The sequence below is a fragment of the Rana temporaria genome, chromosome 3 (assembly GCF_905171775.1).
Source record: "Rana temporaria chromosome 3, aRanTem1.1, whole genome shotgun sequence".
NCBI classification, from domain to species: Eukaryota; Metazoa; Chordata; class Amphibia; order Anura; family Ranidae; genus Rana; species Rana temporaria.
The window spans coordinates 313,061,681-313,086,964 of record NC_053491.1 but is presented as its reverse complement, the minus strand read 5'-3'; the positions used below and the strand labels follow the sequence as shown (position 1 = coordinate 313,086,964).

Below are 25,284 nucleotides of genomic sequence, written 5' to 3'. Positions count from 1 at the left end.
TCTCTTTTAGGTTTTCTTTCTTCATCTGGTGATCCAAACCGTTTAACACTGGCAGGGATGCTTGCAATGATCAGTTTTTATTTTATTTTTTAAAACCTTTATCCCAAAAGAAAAAACAGTTTGCTTATAAAGTGTGAGCTGGATTTTGGCTTCAATTTGTTGGGTGTAATTAAATCTTCTAGTACATAACACTCCCATCCCCCAGATTGACAATGCTGCTGCCTGCTATGCCTCCTTTGCTCATTCATCAACTAGAGGCATGTTACTGGTCAAGTCATCAGGTGAAAACAGAGGGAAAAAGCCCCCTGTGCTCATTCATTAAGGCCCCTTTCAGACTGGGGCGGGAGCTGCGGTGGCGGTATAACGCCGCTAAAAGTAGCGGCGCTATACCGCCGGGATTGCCGTGGAAATCAGCCGCTAGCGGTGCGGTATTAACCCCCGCTAGCGGCCGATAAAGGGTTAATACCGCCCGCAATGCGCCTATATAGAGGCGCATTGCGGGCGGTATTGCCGCGGTTCCCATTGTTTTCAATGGGAAGGAGCGGTATACACGCCGCTCCTCTCACCGCTCCAAAGATGCTGCTGACAGGAGATTTTTTTGTCTCCCGCCAGCGCATCGCCTCAGTGTGAAAGCCCTTCGGCTGTACCGCCTGAAAAACTCCTCAATGTGAAAGGGGCCTTAGAGTGGTGTCTCTGCAATAAAAAGGCGGTATTTTTTTGGCACCGGGTGGAGTTTTTGGGTGTGTTTCACACACCATGGGCTTTTAAAAAAAAAAAAAAATGGGGCGGTATTAGTGGCTAGATCACCATGTGAAATGGGAAAAAAAGGGGGGAAAGCCTAAAAATTTAAAAGCAATTCAGCCACCACATCTAATGCTAGCCATACACTATATGAAAAATCTGCCGACATTTGGTCATTTAACCACTTAAGACCCAGACCTTTATGCAGGTAAAGGACCTGGCCAGTTTTTGCGATTCGGCACTGCGTCGCTTTAACTAGCAATTGCTTTTGGTGGTATTTGATCACCTCTGCAGTTTTTTTTTGTTAACAAAATTAGAGCAACAATTTTGAAAAAAAACCTATGTTTTTTACTTTTTTCTATAATAAATATCCCCAAAAAATATATCCATTTTTTTTCTCAGTTTAGGCCGATACGTATTCTTCTACATATTTTTGGTAAAAAAAAATTGCAATAAGCGTTTAACGATTGGTTTGCGCAAAATTTATAGCGTTTACAAAATAGGGGATAGTTTTATGGCATTTTTATTAATATTTTTTTTTACTACTAATGGCGGCGATCAGCGATTTTTTTTTTTTTTTTCGTGACTGCATCAGACAATTTTGACACATTTTTGGGACCATTGTCATTTTCACAGCAAAAAATGCATTGTTTATTGTGAAAATGACAATTGCAGTTTAGGAGTTAACCCCTACAGCACCCCCTAGTGGTTATGTGTGACCTAACTGTAGGGGGGCGGGGCTGGACGTGTGACGTCATTGATCGCGTTTCCCTATATCAGGGAACACACGATCAATGAAGTTGCCACTGTGAAGAACGAGGAAGGTGTGTTTACACACACCTCTCCCCGTTCTTCAGCTCCTGTGACCGATCGCGGGACACCGGCGGCGATCGGGTCCACGGTCACGGAGCTTCGGACCTGGTCGCAGGTGCGCGCCCGCGACCCACGGCTGGGCACTTAAAGGGGACGTACAGGTACGTGCCTGTGCCTAGCTGTGACATTCTGCCGACGTATATGTGCAGGAGATGGTCCTTTAGTGGTTAAACACTTCGTTCATTTTTCGGACAGTTAATGGGCACAAAATCGATAATCGTTGGGACGTTTTTGAGCCAAAAAAACAAAGGGAAAGTTTTTGGAAATTTTCTGCCGAACGAACGATGAATTGAAAGGTTAATGTGTTTCCCGTCCGAACTGTCTGCACTAGGTATATGTGAAAAAACAAACAAAAAATGTATTCATTTATGTCCACTGAACGATTTATCGGTCATTACACGATGGCACTATCGTTTGCGCTCACGGCCAAATGTTCGGCCGAGTTTTCGTATAGTTTATGGCCAGCATAAGGATTGGTAAGCTGCATTACATTTTTGGCTTTCTGTTTAATACCTCTTTAACTTTTTTATATGTTCCCTTTTTAAAATTACAAATGTTGATTTTTTTTTAGTTCAGTTCCACTTTGAAATAGACTAGTTACAAACCTGGGTTATTCAAAGCGAGCATTTAATGGAAGTGTCAGATTAACCCACAGATACAAAAGGGGGGAGGGGACTTACTAAAATGTTCAAAATCTGGCTAATCCTAGGCAGGCAGCATTTCCATTGCAGACTTTCCTGGGTAATGCCCACATGTGGGCCTCGTCAATTGTGCTAGAAGGAAGGGCAGCTTTAAAGGGTTACTTTACCTAAAAAACTTCCTCTACAGACGAGGGAGGTCTGTAGATAAAAACAAACTGTACAGCTTTGACCAAAGTTTAATAATGCCCTCGCTATAGGTAAAGGTCATTTACTTACCTCCCAAAATCTATCTGGGAAAACTCCCTGAGATATCATCATCCTGGGCCAGATTCAGATAGGTTAGCGTAACCTATCTGATTTACGTTACGCCGCCGCAAGTTTTTGAGGCAAGTGCTTTATTCAAAAAGCACTTGCCTCTAAAGTTGCGGCGGCGTATCGTAAATCCCCCGGCGGAATTCAAATTCCGCGGCTTGGGGGCGTCTAAAATTTAAATCAGGCGCGTCCCCGCGCCGATCAAACAGCGCATGCGCCGTCCGCAAATTTTCCCAGCGTACATTGCTCCAAATGACGTCGCAAGGACGTAATTGGTTTCGACGTTAACGTTAATTAAGTCCGGCTGTATTCGCGAACAACTTACGCAAACAACGTAAAAAATTCAAAACTCGGCGCGGGAACGGCGGCCATACTTAACATAGGATACGCCGCACTTACCCCTCCTATAGCAAGGGTAACTTTCCGCCGGAAAAAGCCGAATGCAAACGACATAAAAAAAAAGCGCCGGGCGGTCGTTCGTTTCTGAATCGGCGTAAATGCTCATTTGCATATTCGACGCGTAAAAGATACGGAAGCGCCACCTAGCGGCCGGCCTGGAATTGCAGCCTAAGATCCGACGGTGTAAGTCACTTACACCTGTCGGATCTTAGGCATATCTATGCGTAACCTGATTCTATGAATCATGCGCATAGATACGACGGCCGGACTCAGAGATACGACAGCGTATCTTCTTTCTGAATCCGGCCCCCTGTCTTTCTCTGTTGCTAAGACACTCCCAGCTGATTTAAACCCCCTTGCATGCGTTCTCTCTCCCCTGTTGCAGTAGTTCTGAGCTTATCAGTGCTGTTATGGAGTAGATATTGGACCACAAGTGTGGGGCAGTGTTAATTTTGTAGACAAAATTAACACTGGGGTTGATTTCCTAAGGGCAAGTGCACTTGGAAGTGCAGTCGCTGTAGATCTGAGGGGGACATGCAAGGGAAAAAAAAAAAAAAAACAGCACACGATTGGATGATAAAATCAGCAGAGCTTCCCCTCATTTCAGATCTTCCCCCTCAGATCTACAGCGACTGCACTTCCACTTGCAGTGCAAAGTGAATTTGCCTTTAGTAAATCAACCCCACTATTTTAGTTGACTAAAATACGACTAAAACAATTCAAATTATTTAAAATATGATTAAGGCCTGGTTCACACTGGTACGGCGGTGCTGCACCGATTTCAAAAAGTAGTTCCTGTACTACTGTTTTGAGATTTCAGACCGCGATTTACATTGACATCTGTGCAGAAACCTGCACAGATGTCTCTGAAATGGCGGCCGAAATCGGGACTGTCAGCGGGAGTGAAACCTGGGCTAAAACTGAAATGATATTTTAGTCAAGACAATGACTAAATCAAAATTTAACGTCAAAATTAACACTGGTTATATATCACAACGGCTGTGTCTGTACTGCATGTTTGCACCTTAATACATTATAACGTATTCGGTTTTTTTACACCAGGAGTATATGAGTTTTACATTTAAGGCTACTTTGACACTGAAGTGCTGGGTCCTGCCAGCGCAACACTCCAGTGTGAAAGTTTTCAGGCTTTCACACTAGATATAAAGAAGCGGCTCTTTCAGACAACGGTCTGTCGGATTTTCCTAGCTTGTGTACACAAGTCCGTTGGACAAAAGTCCAAAGTACAAACACTCATGCTCACCAAACACAACATTAGCAGAAGGCACCCAAAGGGTCGCATCAAAGAGCTGAAAAAACATGTAGTTTTTGCTGCTTGTATGCAAGACAAATTCCTGGCCAACGCCCTTCGGACAAAAGTCCTACGCTTTGTCTGCTGAAAATCCGATCCTGTGTACCAGGCTTTAGCTTTAGACCACACTATACAACTTTTGTTGTCTGATTTCCTTCAGATTTACCAAAACAATGTTGTGCAAGGGCCTGCCTGATTGCATACAAATCGAAACTCTTAAAGCCTCATACACACGATCGGACTTCCATCGGACTTTTCCGTGGATTTTGGCCCGAAGGGCATTGGCCGTGAACTTGGTATGCATACACACGGCAGAACATTTTCAGCCAACATTCACCAAACCACGTGGTTTTTTAGCTCTTTACCGCCACCCTTTGGGCAACTTCTGCTATTGTTGTCTAATGTTTAGCATTTTTCTCCAAGCATGCGTGTTTGTACTTTGGATTTTATTTGGACGGATTCGTGTACACACGATCACATGAGCCGACGTAACGTATTTATTGCCAGACAGTTGGTGAGCAAGAACAGCCAACATTTTTTGTCGTTAATTCCACCAACAATTGTCTGATGGAGCATACACACGGTCTGATTATCCGACACAACACGTCCATCAGACAATTATTGTCGTAAAATTGGATCGTGTGATTGTGTTAAGTTTGACCTCATATTAGATGGTTTTGGTAAATCTAAAGGAACAAATTTACAGAAAATTGTATAGTGTGTATCCAGCTTAAAGGGGTCATAAAGGTTAGTTTTTTTATTTTCTAAGTACGTTCCTTTAACCACTTAAGGACCGCCTCCTGCACATATACGTCGACAGAATGGCACAGCTGGGCACAAGCACGTACCTGTACGTCCTCTTTAAGTGCCCAGCCGTGGGTCGCGGGCGCGTGCCCGCGACCCAGTCCAAAGCTCCGCGGGACACGCGGACCCGATCGCGGCTGGAGTCCCGCGTTCGATCCCCGGAGCTGAAGAACAAGGAGAGCTGTGTGTAAACAGCTTCCCCGTTCGTCACTGATCGTGTGTTTCCTGATATAGGGAAACCCGATCAATGATGTCACACGTCCAGCCCCGCCCCCCTACAGTCAGAAACACATATGAGGTCACACTTAACCCCTTCAGCGCCCCCTAGTGGTCAACTCCCAAACTGCAATTGTCATTTTCACAGTAAACAATGCATTTTTATAGCATTTTTTGCTGTGAAAATGACAATTGTCCCAAAAATGTGTCAAAATTGACCGATGTGTCCGCCATAATGTGAGCCGTTCTGGCTGGGGGGTTAGTCATCCAGAACAGCTTTCTGAGGAGGAACAGGAAGTGAGAAATTCAGACAAAGAAAACAAAGAAAAAAAACATTTAGAAGGGAAATTGAAGGAAAAAGTTAGTGAACCAACAATGCACTAGCTTTTTTTTTTTTTTTTTTGTAAAGGTGAACAAACCCTTTAAAGGGGTTGTAAAGGTTTGTTTTTTATTTTCTAAATGGGTTCCTTTAAGCTAGTTCATTGTTGGTTCACTTACCTTTTCCTTCAATTTCCCTTCTAAATGTGTTTTATTTTTCTTTGTCTGAATTTCTCACTTCCTGTTCCTCCTCAGTAAGCTGTTCTGGGTACTAACCCCCAGCCAGAACATGGGGGCAAGCTTACTGAGGAGAAACAGGAAGTGAGAAATTTAGACAAAGAAAAAAATAAATTCGAAGGGAAATTGAAGGAAAAGGTAATTGAACCAACAATGCACTAGCTTAAAGGAACCTATTTAGAAAATAAAAAACAACCCCTTTAAGGAATATTGGTGGTTCTGCAGTTGCAGTTTTGCCTCTGTCTTTTATGGAAGACAAGCACAGCATTTCCAGCGAGGAGTTCATCCTAAAACTGATGATTTGAAAATGCTTCCACATTTTTTTTACTTTGCTGGAAAGTGTTCTTTAGTTTCCTAAATACTTACAACATGCTGGCATTATGAAAACAATGTTTGTTGTGCTCTTTAAAATGTATGAGTTTTTAAATGTGACCCCATCTATCTTGCATGGCTTGGCCTGTCTCTATTGATCCCCCTATGCATATTCATGGCAGGACTTTGACATTGCTGGACACTACGACCCCATGATCCCCGATGCCGAGTGTCTGAAGATTATGTATGAGATCCTCAGTGAGCTGGAACTGGGAGATTTTCTCATTAAGGTAAGTGCTGATCTGAAACAAATAAAACTCACACTTAATGAAATGAACTAAAACCATATGTTTCTTTGCATGGTAGGCTGTAGGTTTTGCACCTTCTGCTTTTTTTGTGGAGAATGTGTAATTGGTGTTAAATAGAACTTCTCAGGAGTGTTCTGACACAGCATTTCGTTTGGGAAGTCTCATTATACTTCATTGCTGTCTGGAAATGCCCCCGTCTCTACAGGTGACATGATGCAATTTGCATTGTCTGGAAGAACGAAAAAAATGGAAGAGTCTTTTTTTCATTTTACATGAACTTCTCCCACAACTTCCATTAAATTCTGCTTTGTATAGTAAGCTTTCAAAGCTTTTACCGTATGATATTTTTTGGTTTAACCACTTCATTACTGGGCACTTAAACCCCCTTCGTGCCCAGACCAATTTTCAGCTTTCAGCGCTGACGCAATTTGAATGACAATTGCGCCGTCATACAACACTGTACCCAAATTATATTTTTATCATTTTTTTCCCACAAATAGAGCTTTCTTTTGGTGATTTGATCACCTCTGCCATTTTTTATTTTTTGCGCTATAAACATAAATAGACAGAAAATTTGGGAAAAAAACACAATATTTTTTTACTTTTTGTTATAATAATATCCCATTTAAAAAAAAAAAAATTCCCTCGGTTTAGGCTGATACGTATTCTTCTACATATTTTTATTGCAATAAGCGTATATTGATTGGTTTGCGCAAAAGTTATAGCGCCTACAAAATAGGGGATAGATTTATCATTTTTTTTTTATCATTTTTTTTACTAGTAATGGCAGCGATTTACGTTTTTTTTGTCAGGCCTGCGATATTTTGCGGCGGACGTATCGGACACTTTTGAAACAATTTTGGGACCATTCACATTTATACAGGGATCAGTGCTATAATAATGCACTAATTACTGTATAAATGTGACTGGCAGTGAAGGGGTTAACACTAGGGGGTCAGGAAGGGGTTAAATGTATTCCCTGGGTGTATTCTTACTGTGTGGGGACTGACTGGGGGAGGTGACCGATGCGGTGTACCTATGTACAAGGGACACAGATCGGTCTCCTCTCTCCCTGACAGGACGTGGAGCTCTGTGTTTACACACAGAGCTCCACGTCCCTGCTGTCACCGCCGATCGCGGGTGTCTGGCGGACATCACGGCCGCCAGGCACACGCATCGGGCATGTTGTTTCCCCGCTGCGCGCCCCCAGCGGCGTGCACGGGGAATGACAACAATAGGACGTCCAAAGACGTCCACTCGGCACTTAAGAGCCGCACTGTGGACGTCTTTCGTCCATAGCGCGGATCCCAAGTGGCTAAGTGTACCTGAAGTTTTTAAACTTTTAAAAGCACTGTTTAAAAACGCACACCATAAGATTCCCTCTATTACCTTTTAACAGTAAGACAATCCTAATCGTTGCCCCTTTCTGATTTAATTATCGGTTATCAAACCAGGTAGTGTCTGCTCTTTGACGTGACTTTTACTTAAAGTGTTACTAAACCCAGGACCCTGCTTTCATTATATTTGGTCTCCCACACTACACAGAATGTGAAAATGCAATTATTTTAGTAAATATAAGCTGCTGATCACATGCATCCTCCAAAATAAAAACTCTAGCAATACTCCCCAAACTGAGCATGTGCAGAGTTCCCCCTAGCGCTCTGTTCTATCAGCAAATGGATTGGGGACAGGAGTACAGGATGAGAGAAGACAGGATCAAACAGCCTTTTACACAACGCAGAGGATTAACCCTTCAGTTTCCACAGTGAATAAAGCCAGCATGATTTACTGCATATACAGACTGATTTTACTGTTGTGGGATTAGTAACACTTTTTAGTTTTTTTTTTTCCACTTACAACTAGTGTAAGTACTTTTGACCTATCTTGACATCAGTCTTTGTTATCCTGTCTGCAGCAGCACTCAAACTAGGAGAGGGAGGGGCAGGACTGTGCTCCAAGCAGGCTCTATGGTATGCACAACTCGTGACAAGTGTTACTTGAGAGAAGGAGAAAGCAATGTGCATATTGATGGCTTATCATTGTGTTTCTGCTACTTAAAGGATAAATGCACATCTTTTTGCATATAAAATGTGCATTCATTATTTTTTTACGCTGGAGCAGATCGTGGGTGCAATGCCAAGACCCTGCAGACTCTCAGAACACTGTCTGCCCATACCTCCTATATGGGCAGGCAGTTATTGAATTGCAGGAAAAATCAATGAACTACGAAAGCACTCACCAGCACCCTCACAGTTCATTGTAGACGCAGTGGCTGATGGTACTTGTAGTTAATTCATTCACAGAAATCTGTGAGTAAATGACACGTATGCCATGCAGGTGTGCTGTTTTTAAATTGTGACAGCAGGTGCAGGTAGAAGATCCGTCACCCCCTGTTATAGAGATGGGCAGATCGGGAGAAAAAGGTGACAGGAGCTTAAACATGTGACATGATCAACCCTAAATACAGGTGAACTTGGCCTTTAAACTGCATGTCTAGAATTTTTTTTTTTTTCTTAGTTTTTGATTGCAGAAGGCTTACACCATTTGTTAGGATTTTACAAAATACCCAGGGCGCCATCCGAGATATTTACCCTCACTTCCTGTCCAAATGCCAACATATTACGATGTAGGAAGTGAGAGCAACTCCTCAAGAGCAGCACAGACAAATGAGCAGGGGATTGCTAGCACTTCTTTCAGATTTGTTTTCTTCTCTGTGTCCCCAAGTCATATTTTCCCACTTCCTGCCTGAAAGAACTGTTGTCACTGAGACAGAAAGTGAAGGTAAATTGCTCTAATGAAGCCCTGGATAGCAGTACAAACATAACAGGGGTTCTAGCTTTGCCTGGAGATTCGGTTGAGGAAGACTTTTTTTTTTTCTTCCCTGTGATATTTGTGGCATGAGATAACGGTCTGAGGAGCGGAGGGTGCTCTAGATCAGGCATTTCAAATTGCCAGCCTTCCAGCTGTTGCAAAACTACAAGTCCCATCATGCCTCTGCCTGTGGGAATCATGCTTGTAACTGTGAGCCTTGCAATGCCTCATGGGACTTGTAGTTTCGCAACAGCTGGAGGGCCTCCAGTTTGAGACCACTGCTCTTGATGATTTAATCCTTGGGGGATACAAGAACTTATTGATCCACTATAGAATAGGAGGTCATGGAGATCTGGTGAGTTGTCAGGTGTGGAGGTGGAGGATCACGCTGATCACAGCAGGGGGCAAGGAGTTTAATAGTAGGTGCTATTGGATTATAAGTGAGATGACTTGAATACTAGCTTTATAGAAGCACAGCAGTAAATAGGCATGGACACTTTTGACTGGGATTTTTTATATTTGAATATGTATTGGTTTAAACCAGGGGTAGACAACCTCGACCCTCCAGCTGCTGTGAAACTACAAATCCCATCATGCCTCTGCTTCTAGGAGTCACGCCTGTGATTGTCGGGTCTTGCAATGTATCATGGGACTTGTAGTTTTACCACAGCTGGAGGGCCCATGTTGCGTACTCCTGGTTTAAACACTACTGTAGAGTAAATAACACAAAGCGCTGTGTGTGTGTCATATATATATATATATATATATATATATATATATATATATATATATATATATATAATCATGTAGCACCCTCTACCATTTAGGTAGGTGCTAGAGTAGTGGGTTTTTATTTTATTTTTTTACTGTCAGCACAGGTAAATTTAGGCAGGCCTATGCTGTGAGCTAGGCCTGTTTGTTTTGATCTGGTGGCAGGGTAGTGGTTTAGTGTAGCAGCAGGTGACTGACATGTCTCTCAGCGCTTGGGCACCTCCTCTGTTTCCAGAGAGAAGGTTCTGGAAAAGGGGCAGGGCAGAGAGCTGGAGTGACATGGGGTACATGTGGGATCCCTGACCAATCCCCAACTAGGGTTGGCAGGGGGTGGGCCTCCTATTTATACCCCTCCTATTTATACTCCTATTTATACCCATGGTCAGCCTGCTGTGTGAGGAGTTGTCAGGTGGATGAACTGAATGATCGAGTGTTAGACTGTCGTGGTCGGAGGGAACCCCCTTTCTGGGGGGGGGGGTACCTCAGGCTGGAAACTCGGGAGCTGGGAGAGAGCCTCTCATTACACGGTCATTGAGAGGTGTCCTGGAACAGGAGCAGGACAATTAGGAGCATATCCAGAGAAAGTCATTCAGGAAGGATCCATGCCGGGGTCAGTGAGTGAAAAGCACAGTGGAAAGCTCTGGAATAGACATGCCAGGAGTTGGGTGTAGAGCCAGAGGGAAAGACTGTGGGGTTGTTGTGAAGTCAAGTCACTGCAGCCAGGAGGGCTGGCAGGATTTGCATCGGACATGCTGGGATCATTAGTTCATCAAGTATCAATTAGCACATGTATTCTTCTCTTCTAAATTGGTTGCTACCTCAAAGGGGACTGCAGACCCTTGCCTGTAAAGGTCTATCAGGAAAACGTTAGGACTTATTCAGTGAGGCCTAGCCATGTGCTAATGTGACAGGAATCTAGATTTGGACAGTGAAGTGAAGCAAGTGATCTCAAGTAGTGTGCTGGAGGAGATGTACAGAAGAGTAAAAGACTGTCTGATCTAGACGCAAATACTTTTATTCTACTAAGAAAGATTCATTATCTGGGAATCCCACGTCCCTTTTCCCCATCCAAGTTTAATCCCCTAATTAAAAAACAAGCAAATTCATTGTCTGGGAAAGTGCGCCAAAATGGATGTCTGACCAGCAGGGTGAATTGTGCAATAGTGTGTTTGTGTGTGTATGTGCATAGATTATTTGAAAGGTCACTTGACGAATAAATAATGAGAATTTATAGAGTACAAATCAATAGTTGCCAAATTTGTGTATAATCAGTAATTTATGTAAAGTAATTCATCACAAACAGCCAATCTCCCAATCGCCCACTGATAAGACTTATGCCGCGTACACACCATCGTTTTCTGCGATGGAAAAAAACGTCATTTTCAAAAACGTCAATTTAATTGACCGTGTGTGGGCAAAAACGTCGTTTTATGTCTTCTAAAAAACGACAGAAAAAAATTGAAGCATGCTTCAATTTTATGTGTCGTTTTTGGCCGACGTCGTTTTCTGTGTTCTAAACATTGACCGTGTGTACGTAAAAACGTCGATTTAAGCCCGCGCATGCTCAGAAGCAAGTTAGGAGACGGCAGCGCTCATTCATGTAAAACGACTGTTCAGAATGGAATCAGCACATTCGTTAAGGTGTTTTTCAGCTTATAGACAAGAAAACGAAATTTAAAGCACAGTCACTGAAAATCACGAATCGTATCTCACCAAACTTTTACTAACACGCAGCAACACGATATCAGCAAAAGAGGCCGTCTTCCGCATGGAAACGACCCTTTATAGTGACGTCGTGCGTGATTGACGGAACTGCGCTGTGCTAGAGCGTTGTGAAAAAGCGATGGTGTGTATGCTACGTCGTTGTTCAAATTGAAGTTTGAAAAATGACGTTTTTTTAAAGCACATAAAGCGTCGCATTTTTCCATCGCAGAAAACGATGGTGTGTACGCGGCATTATAAATGTTATTTGTGTGTGTATCAGTAGTACAGTCTATCACCTCATATAGTTGAGGCCAGTTTGCTGCCTTTTAATAAGCTGCAGTGCTCAACCCCATAAAATGGCTTTTATTTTCTTTCAATCTCATTGTAATGCTGCTTGCTTATGTCCTATAGCAAGCAAACCTTGCTCTGTAAACCACAAACTTTGTTTGTCTGGGGCATGTAATTGATTACTTGCTCAGAAAACTTCATTCTGTCTGTGACCGGACATCTATTGGCACAGTGCCTCTATTTCCTTCCAGTAAGAGCAATGACAAAGGGGTTTTCATGACCTTAAATATTTTTTTCTTTTTATTGAAGGATACGTAGTGGATTAAAAAAATTAACTTAGAAAAAAAAAATCACTAAAAATGTACTCTGATTGCAAGAGCTAAGATTATTAAAATAAACCATTCACTATGTTGGACCATGCATCAAGGGGACTAAAGACAAATGAGATAATTCACTCAATGAACTGAAAGATGGCCCACATTCATCAAACAAAACAGGTCATGTGTGCCATAGGCTGTGTATAACAATGCCCAGCCAACTTCACAACCCACACCAAGCATCTAGATCTAGCCCACTGTAGGTGACCTTACTATATACTGTATTTAATTTGAAGTGTGACTTTTTTTTTTTTTTTTTTTTTGGAGGAACAGGAAATGGTAATGTAAAATCGGGTGTCTTAACAGCTGGATTGCTCCTGTATCATAAAGAAAATACAAATTGTATCATTATAAAAACTTGTATGATTCAAAACTGAAAACCTAGTGGACTAGTAGTGCACCTTTGTTATGTACAGCAATCTGATCAGCCTGCTCATATCTGTTAAAAGATGGCAGCACTGCTTCATGAAAGATTAATTTTAAAGAGAAAATGATGGGACTTATTATATTTTTATATATATATTTTTTTTTATTTGCATTCTCTGCATTTTTACTTTTTTTTTTATGTATGGGCTCATTTATGGTTTATTATTGAGCTTACAGTAACGCCTTACTTTTGCTAATGTCACAATATTAAAAAAGTATTTGTTTTAACTTGTCATACAAACGTATATTTGAAATTAAATCTTTATTATCATTTGGCAAAAAAAGAAAAGAAAATGAGAGTGTATCGAAAACTAAAAACAAAACAAAAAAAATATTTATTGCTGCTTACCAGTTCTTAGATGTTGCGGATCTTTCCAGTCATAGCCCCCTCATTTTATATCACAATTCTGTTCTCAGATCAGAGTCTTCAGTCCCCCACACATCAGTCACCCACTTTACATCAGTTTCCCCTTAGAATTAGTGTCCACTGCCCCTTCATATAAACTTGCATCAGCCCCCACAGCACTGCCCCCTTCACATCACCCCTCCCCACAGCACTTGTCCTCTCTTTATGTCACCCCTTCCACAGCATTGTCTGCTTCAAATCACCCCCTTTACCTCACATCTTCTCTCCACAGCAGTGCCCCCCTTCAGATCTCCCTCCACAGCACTGCCTTTACACCCCCCCCCACATCACTTCCCCCCTTTACATCTCTCCCCCACAGCACTACCCCCTTTACATCTGCCCCCCCACCACACACAGCACTGTTCCTACAAATCTACCTCCCCTCCATCACTTGCCCCCTTCACATAACCCCCAGAGCACTGCTCCTTTTACACCCCCCCCACTTGCCCCACTTCACATTACCCTCCCCCACAGCACGGTTCCCCTTTCACATCACCCTACCGCCCTCCTGCCAAAATAAAGTGCTCACCCCCCTTCACATCTGTCACCCCCTTCAAATCACCTCACACACACACAGCACTGCCGTCTTCATGCTACCCCCTCCCTCCACAGCCATATCATTTTGCCTACCTAAAAGAGAGCAGCCAGGAGGCACAACAGCACTTGATGGGGGGTGCGGGAGTAGGGGGCTTCTGAGGTTAACTTTTCCTATTAACAAGCTAGTGATTGATTGCTAGGCCATCCGGCGTCCTAGCAACCAATCACCTGCTAGTTAATCTGGAAAGTTATCTCGTGCAGCTCCTGCTCCCACTCTCCATCCAGTGTGGCTCTGCTCCCGCTTTCTCATTGCTATCTCCTCCTGCCTCCCGCTCTCCGTGCTGCCTTGAGAATGACAGAGGTCAGGGAGAAGGAAGGCTCCTAAATTACTTGGTCTGGATCCAAACTGCGATTCCCCAATTTAGTGATGCCTAACTTACATCATTGTATTAATGGATGGAGCCATGGTTGGCACCCAAGCTAAACATTCTTGCTTTATGAGGGGGATGGGAAGATTAGTAATTTAAGATGGCCATAGATGGATTGATTTTCTTCTGTGGTTGCAGGAAAGAAAATCGCTCAAACTCCCCCATCAACACAGTCAGTGTGGATGGGGGAATGCCTCCCGCAGAGCTAGCTTGTCCTCTGGCTGTGAAGCTGTCCTGGCCAGGAGAACACAATAATTGTTGCCAACGACTATAGTCATTGGCAATAATCGCATTCAAAATCAGACAGACTGGTTGTACCCAAGTTGGACAAATGATCAACTTGGGTACACGTACAAGCCTGCCCATACATGGTTTGAATCTCATCCAGTTCAGCAGGGAACGGCCAAGAATCGAACCATCTATGGCTGGCTTTACAAAAGAGAGATAACAATGAAAGAAGATAACGTCACAAAATAAAAAGATAACTTCTTCCAGTTCAGGTCACAGGAAGTGACAAGGACACTGAATTCCTGGCAGGTTCACCAAGTATTTTCTTTCTTGGTGAAAACTTGGGGAATGGTAAACTGTAATATATTACAAATATTACAGCCTATATTATTGGGTTTAGTTACTCTAATAATGTTTGTGTACGTTAAGGTTTATCTTGTATAACTTATGTTCCTATGCACATATACTATATAATTTCAGATTGGACATAGAAATTAGGTTTTTAAGGCCTTGTTCACATGGGTGTGCTTAAGTGTATACCCATGTGAGGGCTTAGGCCTCAAACTGGTAAGTCTCACCTTTTCTCTGATTTTTAAAAAATTTTCTTTGTTACGCAAAGATTCCAACCTCTAAGGCAAAATCCAGTCCAGAAGCCCAGTTTCATTGAACGCCCTGAGCCTGCATATGCCATAAACTGGAGACAAATCATTTTCAGTATGAAAGAGCACACCAAAATATCTGTTGGCCTTTGAAAAATACAGCTTTTTAGATGCCTGGGTACCAGAGGTAATTTCTACAGGTTACTAACTAGAGTTCTGCTCCTAACCCCTTCTTTGCTTAATTTCTGAGTCGCTGCTCAGATTATCAGACCTCCATGTAGCTCTTGCAGGTCTTCTGAAACAAAGAGGTAATGCCTCCGTTCCTGTAGTGGAAAGGGGGGAGAAATGCCTGATCGTCTGTTCATACAATGTATGAACAGCGATCAGTCATTTCCCCAAGTCAGTCCACCCCCCCCTTCAGTTAGAACACACCCAGGGAACATACTTAACCCCTTTCTCGCCCCCTAGTGTTAACCCCTTCCCTGCCAGTGGCATTTTTATAGTAATCAATGCATTTTTATAGCACTGATTGCTATAAAAATGCCAATGGGTCCCAAAAATGTGTCAAAAGTGTCCGAAGTGTCCGCCATAATGTCGCAGTACTGATAAAAATCGCTGATCGACGCCATTACTAGTAAAAAAAATAATAATAATAAAAATGCCATAAAACTATCCCCTATTTTGTAAATGCACTGGGCTAGATTCAGCATTGATTTACGCCGGCGTATCTATAGATACGCTGCGTAAATTCAAAGCTGCGCCGGGGTATCTTTTTTCTGTATTCAGAAAGCAAGATACGCCGACATTAGCCTAAGATCTGACTGGCGTAAGTCTCTTACACCGTCGTATCTTAGGGTGCATATTTACGCTGGCCGCTAGGTTGCGCTTCCGTCGTCTTCGGCGTAGAATATGCAAATGACTTAGATACATCGATTCACAAATGTACATATGCCCGGCGCTATTTTTTTACGTCGTTTACGTTAGGCTTTTTCGGCGTAAGGTTGCTCCTGCTATTATGAGGCGTACGCAATGTTAAGTATGGACGTCGTTCCCGCGTTGAATTTTGTATTTTTTACGTCGTTTGCGTAAGTCGTTCGCGAATAGGGCTGGACGTAATTTACGTTCACGTCGAAACCAATGACGTCCTTGCGGCGTACTTTGGAGCAATGCACACTGGGAAATTCCACGGACGGCGCATGCGCTGTTCGGGAAAAACGTCAATCACGTCGGGTCACCACCCATTTGCATAAAACACGCCCCCCCCTCATACTCATTTGAATTAGGCACGCTTACGCCGGCCCCATTTACGCTACGCCGCCGCAACTTACAGAGCAAGTGGTTTGTGAATACTGCACTTGCCCGTGTAAGTTGCGGCGGCGTAAATAACATATGCTACGCCCGCACAAACTTATGGCGGGCTACTTGAATGTAGCCCTATAACTTTTGCGTAAACCAATCAAACGCTTATTGCGATTTTTTTTTTTCTTTTACGAAAAATTTGTAGAAGAATATGTATCGGCCTAAACTGAGAAAAAATTTTTTTTTTTATATATTTTTGGGGGATATTTATTACAGCAAAAAGTAAAAAAAAAATTTTTTTTTCAAAATTGTCGCTCTATTTGTTTATAGCGCAAAAACTAAAAACCGTGATCAAATACCACCAAAAGAAAGCTCTATTTTTTGGGAAAAAAGGACGCCAATTTTGTTTGGGAGCCACGTCGCACGACCGCGCAATTGTCGGTTAAAGCGACGCAGTGCCAACTCGCAAAAAGTGGCTCGGTCATTGACCAGCAATATGGTCCGGGGCTTAAGTGGTTAAAGTGAAACCCAAATACAAATTCGAAGATGAAAAATTGTTAGTTTTATTTTTTCAGGCTTTTTCTCTTTTTTTTCACCTGGTCATCAGGCTAGTAAGTCTGTTATTTTTTAGTTTTCTTTAACCAAGCTGTCCAGACAAAGTAGCAGTTAGAAGTTTGAGAAAAATTATTTGCCAGTAAGGGGTGCTTACAATGGCCAGCTTTTAATCATTTATGTAAAACCTTTATCCCAAAAGGAAATAAAACTGTTTGCTGTGCTGCTTTGAGCTAGAGTCTTCAGTTTGTTAGTTACCTCCATCGAAATCCGCTGGTATAACTTTAACGCTCTCCCCCCAGACTGACAGTGCTGCTATACAAAGGTGTCTGTTTTACTATTTCATTCAGAATGCAATCACAGGAAGTGTTTTACTGGCTGGTTTACTGGGTTAAATAATGTGGGGGGGGGGGGGGGGGGGGGCTAAAAAAGAAAACAAGTGCAGCCAACACATCTGATAGGTAGGCTGCAATTTATTAAAACATTTTGGGGAGGGTTTAAAGTGGTTCTAAAAGCTGAAGGTTTTGTTACTGGATACTTACCTAAGCCAAATATCGATCCATCGACACGCATGAGTGCTGAGACTCTCCCAGGTCTCTTGTTCCTCATTGGCTGAGATGCAGGAGCCATTGGCTAACCCGCTGCTGTCAATCACAGCCAGTGAGGAGGGGCCAGACTGAGCCATGCTCTCTGTGACTTATGGACACAGAGAGCCAGCAAACATGAACAAGTGCCTCCATAGTAATACTATGGAGGCACTCGGCAAGGGGGAGGGGCCCAGAGTGCCAATGGGGGACCCAAAAAGAGGAGGATCGGGGGTGCTCTGTTCAAAACCATTGTACAGAGCAGGTAAGTATAACATGTTATTTAAAAAACAAATCACATTTCCTTTACATACACTTTAGTACCGCTTTAAGTGTGTGTTTGTTTTTTGGCCTTGTGTATTTTTTTTATGGTGTTTTTAGAATTATTTTAATTGCAGGAAGGCAGCTGATGCTGACACAACTCCCCTTTTTATAAATATTCTATTATGCCTGTGTCTTATCTTTCTGTTATTTAACTGGATATTTGTATTATATTCCATATACAGAACCAATGATTTTCGTATGCCCTTGAGTACAGATTAAAAATGGATCAATTACTATGCCCGTGATATTTGGGTGTATACATCGCTCCCAAAATGCCCTGCGCTTTCAAATGAATAGGTAGCGCTAGCGAAAGGGCCTACAAAGCGATTCAGCAGCGTGCAACACGGGTGCTTTTAACCCTTTCTTTGGTCGATAGAGGGGGTTAAAAGCGATCCGCCAGCGGCCAAAAAGCGCCGCTATAATCGTGGTATAGTGCCACTAAAACAAGAAGTGCTTTATCGCTAACACTGGCACCGCCCCAGTGTGAAAGTAGCCTAAGAAAGGGCTTGGTAATCACTTATAGTGATTGTAAAGTCTTGTTTATAATTTTTTTCTTTTTCTTTCTTTCTTTCTTTCTTGCCTCCTCTGTGCAGTTGTTTTTTTTGCACAGAGCAGCACAGATCCTCCTCTTCTAGAGTCTCCCCCAAACTCACATTTTTTGAGAGAAGCTAGTGCCCAAAAGAGCTCGAAAAAGTGTGAAAATGTTTGTTCCAGCTTTTTGTTTTGTTTATACAGTGGTTAAGAAAATACTATATAGGAGGGTTTGTGGGGAAAAAAAACACTTCTGCTCGAAGGAGCGTTTTGACATGCAATTTGACATGTCAAATTTCCGTCAATGGCACCGTCCTAATCAGTGCAACACCGCATCTGCGGCGCTGCACCGATTTCAAAAAGTAGTTTCTGTATTACTTATGATTTTGGGCTGTGATATACATCTGTGCAAATCTCTGAAATCGTTTTCGAAATCGGGACTGAAATCGTGCTAGTTCGGCTGAACTCGCACGGCTTCATTCCTGCAGCTCAGTGTGAACCTGGGCTTAGGCAAAGAAATAAAAGCTGTTTAATTATCATCAAATTAATACGTCACAAAGCAGGTCCAGGGTCTGAAAAATCCCAACCATATGGTCGGGATTCCCCCAGAAGCCTGGACCGCCAGCTGGCTCAGGCTCTCAGTGATTTGCTGAGAGCCTGAACCAGCCCCTCCCACCCCTACCACAGCCCAGCGCTCCAGTAAAGGCTGGAGGGACAGAGCAGAGAGCCTATGACTGACAGTCAGGGGGGAGAATTGAGCGATCTGCAGTGTTTGATCACTCGGTTCTCACTGCCAAGCTGACGGGGGACAGCTGCAGCATCAGATGAATGCTGTATAATGAGTATAATGTTTTTTTTTTTTGGAAAGCCCATACTTCTATTTTAAATAAAGTCCATAAGGTACAGTGTCAATATCACATATCAATAAAAGTGATAAATTATTAGTTCATGCAATAAACAGTCCGTGTCGCAAAATGTGAAGAAACTTAAAAATTAAGATCATAAAATTTCCAGCGTGGATGTGTGAAACACCAACTTTTTTATTTTTATCTTTTATGGCCATATAAATGAGTTTTGTAGTGGACTAATCATTAACCACTTGCTTACTGGGCACATATACCCCCCTCCTGCCCAGGTGAAATTTCAGCTTCCGGCACTGCGTCGCTTTAACTAACAATTGCGCGGTCGTGCGACGTGGCTCCCAAGCAAAATTGACGTCCTTTTTTCCCCACAAATAGAGCTTTCTTTTGGTGGTATTTGATCGCCTGTGCGGTTTTTATTTTTTGCGCTATAAACAAAAAAGAGCGACAATTTTGAAAAAATACAATATTTTTTACTTGTTGCTGTAATAAATATCCCAATTTAAAAAAAAAAAAACACATTTTTTTTCTCAGTTTAGGCCGATACGTATTCTACATATTTTTGGTAAAAAAAAAAAAAAATCGCAATAAGCGACTGGTTTGCGCAAAAGTTATAGCGCCTAAAAAATAGGGGACAGAATTTATTATTTTTTATTATTTTTTGTTTTACTAGAAATGGCGGCGATCTGCGATTTGTATTGGGACTGCGACGTTATGGCGGACACATCGGACACTTTTGACACATTTTTGGCGCCATTCACATTTATACTGCGATCAGTGCTATAAATATGCACTAATTACAGTATAAATGTGACTGGCATTGAAGGGGTTAACACAAGGGGGTGAGGAAGGGGTTAAATGTATCCCTGTATTGTGTTCTAACTGTAGGTGGAGGGGGGTGACCGATCTATGTCCCTATGTACAAGGGACACAGATCGGTCTCCTCTCCAGAGACAGCACAGCTGTCTCTGTGTAAAACGGCAATGAGAGATGATCTCATATGTCTACATATGAGATCATCTCTCATTGGCCGCACAGATCGCATCGCAAACGGCCACTCTGATCCAAGGGACACGGCCAACACAGAGTTTCCCCGCTGCGCGCTCTTTTTGCCTCTAGTGGTGGAGTTTGGCACATGCCACTAGATTATTGGGATAAAAAGTTTAACTGAAGCAATTTAGGAAAAGCAGATGCCATATACTTTGTGAGGTGTTGGAGTTTAAATAGTTATTGGTGTGGCACTATGCTATGTGCCAGTACTGCTTTATTACTGCAGAAAAGACAATTCCCTGCTCTCAAAAGTGGTGTAATGGTTGTAGATGGATCACAAGTCCATAATAATTACAGTACAGGCATAGGCTTTGCTGCTAGACATGTGCACTGCCAAAAAAAACGTTTTTTTCGTTTGTTATTTTTGTTTTTTTTATTTTTTCGTAAATTCGGGAAATTCAAAAAAAAAATCGTTTTTGTCTCATTCGTTTTTTTGAAAATTCGAAAAAAAAAAATCGAATTTTTCTTTCTCGAATTTTCAAATTTTGAATATTCGAATTTTTCAATTTCGAATTTCTCAATTTCGAATTTTTCATTTTCGATTTTCGAATTTTTCATTTTCGAATTTTTCACTTTCGAATTTTCGAAAATAGAAAAATCGAAAATTCGAAAATGAAAAAATAGAAAATTCAAAATTTAGAAAAATAGAAAATTCGAAATTTAGAAAATTGAAAAATTAGAAAAATCGATTTTTCATTTTCGAATTTTTCTTTCTCGAATTTTCACATTTTGAATATTCGAATTTTTTAATTTCGAATTTTTCATTTTCAAATTTTTCATTCACATTTTTCACTTTCGAATTATCGAAAATGAAAAAATCGAAAATTCGAAAATAAAAAAATTTAAAATTTCCCTAACATTCAAAAATCTAAAGTTCTAAAATGAAAATTCGAAAAATGGGAAAATTCTAATAAAAAAATTTGCAAATTCAAATATTCGAAATTCGAAAATGAAAAATTCGAAAATTGAAAAATTCGAATATTCGAAGTTTGAAAATTCTAAAATTTGGAAATTAAAAAAAAAACAAAAAAGTTTGTATTTCCGAATTTCCGAAATTCGGAAATATGAAAATTCGGAAATAAAAAAAATTCGGAAATACGAAAATTCGGAAATTAAAAATTCGGAAATTAAAAAATTCGAAATTTCGGAAGTCTGAAAATTCGGAAATACGAAAATTTCGGAAATACGAAAATTGGACTTTTCAGAAATCCGGAAATTCGAAATTTTTGGAAGTCTGAAAATTCGGAAATAAAAAATTTGTTAATATAAAAATTCGGAATTAAGGAATTTCAGAATTTTCGTTAAAAAACGAATTAGAAACTAAACAAATTGCACATGTCTGTTTGCTGCCCTCTGAGGGTCTTAGGAAACCAAAAAGAAGCACTGTAAAACAAGGAAGAGAGGGCGCAGCAGCCTTGCACATTGCTTAAGTCAGTGGTTCTCAACCTGGGGGTCGGGACCCCCTTGGGGGTCAAATGAGGATTTGCCAGGGGTCCCCTGGGCTGTTCCTGAAGCCTGCGGCCGCCCAGTCAGCCTCTTCACAGCCGCCCATTCAGTTCACGGCATAGCTGGGAGGCAGGGACTAGAGGTCAGCTGACTGGTGAGGAATGTGAAGTGGGAGGGGCTGGAGGAGACCCTATCTGCTGATTTCAGCATAGGTGTCACTGCTACGAGAAACCACAAAGTTGGAGACAGTGAGTAACACTACCTGTGATTAGAGTTGCCTTAAAAAGTCCCCACTACGGTTCTCAGATCAGCAGATGACCTTGATCAAGAGCACCTAATTTGGCTGATCCCAACTCCCCACCAGCACTGCGACTGATCCCAACTCCCCGCCAGCAGTGCCACTGATCCCAACTCCCCGCCAGCAGTGCCACTGATCCCAACTCCCCGCCAGCAGTGCCACTGATCCCAACTCCCCGCCAGCAGTGCCACTGATCCCAACTCCCCGCCAGCACTGCCACTGATCCCAACTCCCCACCAGCACTGCCACTGATCCCAACTTCCCGCCAGCACTGCCACTGATCCCAACTCCTCGCCAGCACTGCCACTGAGTCCCAACTCCCCACCAGCACTGCCACTGATCCCAACTCCCCGCCAGCACTGCCACTGATCCCAACTGCCCACCAGCACTGCCACTGAATCCCAACTCCCTGCCAGCACTGCCACTGATTCCATACTCCCCACCAGGGAGTAAGAAAAGGAATAAAGATAGAGAATACATGGAAGGGAGAGGAAAAGAGGGGGAGTTACAAAGAAAATGGGAGAGAAAGAATAAGAGAAAGAACAAGAAAGACGTCTAGAGAGGGATGGGGATAACAAACAAGAAATTAGGATAAAGAGGGATAAAAGGGAAAGAAAGGAGAACAAAGAGAGGTACATCCTAAAATGTACTATAAGGGGTTTTAATACTGTACGAGTGGAAGGGACTCAGGGAGCGCTAAATGTCCATGAGTTAGGGGCGCAAATTACTTGTCTTACCTTGGGTGCCGACAACCCACGATAGGAAAATAATTTTATAGTTAGGGGTCCCCACAACTTGGGAAATTTTATCAAGGGGTCACGGCACTAGACAGGTTGAGAACCACTGGCTTAAGTGGTATCTTTAAAGTATAACTTTTTTTTTTGTTTGTTTTGGATAGAGTGAAGATGTCAGTTTTTATTGCGGTCTGTGCCCCTGTTAGGGAGATTCACCCTCTCTATTTGTCCTTTTTACCATAGAACATAAAATCCCAAATTTTGGGTTGTCCCCAGAAAAGTAATAGAGGGGAAATCTTCCAATAGGAAAACTAGTCTGGTGACTTGGGGTCCCTAAGGAATTCCCTTAATTTCTTACTTCCTGTTTGGCTATGGGACAGGAAGGGAAGGGAAATCTCTGCAATAGGATACAGATAGCGAAAAAAAAATCTGACAGGTTATAACCCTCCCTTATTGTATCCAAAATAAAAATAACATTTTGCCTATACTGCTACTTTAATAATTAAATAAAAAGATGTATACTCACAAACAACTAGTGATAAAAGCATATCGGAGTCCACGGTACACTCAAAGCGTCCAGGTGACCAAGACAAGTCCCAAAATGTAAGAGGACCCAAGGGGACATCCCAAATCCCTTTCTCCTCAAAACGTGTCGGCCATTTGGAGGGTCCTCTTGCATTTTGAGACTTGTCTCTGTGACCTCGCCGCTTTGAGTATACTGTGGACTCTGATATGCTTTTATCATTAGTTGTTTGGGAGTATACATCTTTTTCTTTAATTATTAAATATACCACTTGGGTAATGTGCAAGGTTGGTGCATCCTCTTTTTTCCTTGTTTTACACTGCTCTATTACCATTTTTCGATTTCCTGGCTTAGTATACAGCAGGTATCGGCAACAAAGACTCAATCTTGCTTGCATAGTTAGCAGAGCTTTCAGATATTCCCTATGGCACACATTACATGCTTACAATTACTAGACATAATGGCCCGGATTCAGAAAGAAGTAACAACGGCGTATCTCCAGATAAGCCGTCGCAACTCAGCGCCTGATTCATAGAATCAAATACGCCTCACAGTTGCCTAGATACGAGCGGCGTAAGTCTCCTACGCCGTCGTATCTTAGGGTGCATATTTACGCTGGCCGCTAGGTGCCGCTTTCGTTGATTTCCGCATTGAATATGCAAATTAGGTAGATACGCCAATTCAGAAACGTACGTCCGCCCGGCGCATTTTTTTACGTCGTTTACGTAAGGCTTTTTCCGGCTTAAAGTTACCCCTGCTCTATGAGGCGTAGCCAATGTTGAGTATGGACGTCGGGCCAGCGTCGAATTTTGCGTCGTTTGCGTAAGTCGTACACGAATAGGGCTGTGCGTAAGTTACGTTCACGTCTAAAGCATTGACTATTTGCGGCATAATTTGGAGAATGCGCACTGGGATGTTTTCACGGACGGCGCATGCGCCGTTCGTTAAGAATGTAAATTACGTGGGGTCACAGCTAATTAGCATATAACACGCCCCCTACCAGCCTATTTTGAATTACGCTGGCTTACGCCGGCCAATATACGCTACGCCGCCGTAACTTTAGGCGCAAGTTCTTTCTGAATACAGGACTTGCCTCTCAAAGTTACGGCGGCGTAGCGTATATGAGATACGCTACGCCCGCCTAAAGATAGGCAGATGTTTCTGAATCCGGGCCATTCTGTATATTTTAGTCTAGTGGGTGGGTTATGTTGATGGGTGCTTGCTCCAGGGCCTTTCCTATATGCAGTTTATTTTACGTTTTTTTGTTTTTCCTTTTTATTTGAACTAAAACTTTTTTTAAATTCCGAGATGCATTTAAAGAATGCATCCCCTCATTGGACAGCTAGAGACCTTCCCCACTGAGAGATTCCCCTTTTTATCTGCCACAAATATAACAGGTCTTATTGGGTATCTAGAGATCTCCAACAATCGTGCAGTGGTTTGAATTCTATTTTACTCCAAGTACAAGTAATTGTCATACCCCAAATTGTTGTATTCCTGCAGAGTGAAAGACAATTTGTAGTTGGTTAAAATGTTACACTTCATGAAAAGTTTGTTGCAGTAGACTATTGTTATGCCCCATACACACGAGCGGAATTTCCGCCAGCAAAAGTCTGATGTGAGCTTTTCATCGGAAATTCTGACCGTGTGTAGGCTTCATAAGACTTTTGCTGTCGGAATTTCTGCCAGCAAAAGTTTGAGAGCAGGTTCTCAATTTTTCTGACGGAAAAAAATTCCTATCGGAAAATCCATTCGTCTGTATGCAATTCCGACAGGGAAAAAACATGCATGCTCGGAAACAATTAGACGCATGCTTGGAAGCATTGAACTTCTTTTTCCCGCCTTGTCATAGTGTTGTACGTCACAGCGTTCTTAACGCTTGAAAGTTCAGAGAGCTTATGTGTGACCGTGTGTATGCAAGCCAAGCTTGAGCGGAATTCTGTCGGAAAAACATCAAACTTTTTTCCAATGGAAATTCCACTCGTGTGTACAGGGCATTACTGTTTTGTATGCATGAAGAAAATGTATTGTGTAA

At 42.2% G+C, this 25,284-nt stretch overlaps 1 protein-coding gene across 2 annotated transcripts in view; it reads left to right on the top strand.

Moving 5' to 3' along the window:
- The window catches only part of LOC120932456 (histidine--tRNA ligase, cytoplasmic-like), a 184,115-nt gene that overhangs the window by 63,449 nt on the left and 95,382 nt on the right, over positions 1-25,284 (top strand). For both annotated transcript variants that reach the window (XM_040344818.1, XM_040344817.1), the window contains exon 7: positions 6,348-6,455. In XM_040344818.1, the coding sequence (XP_040200752.1) occupies positions 6,348-6,455 (108 nt within the window). The remainder of the gene's footprint in view (positions 1-6,347; positions 6,456-25,284) is intronic.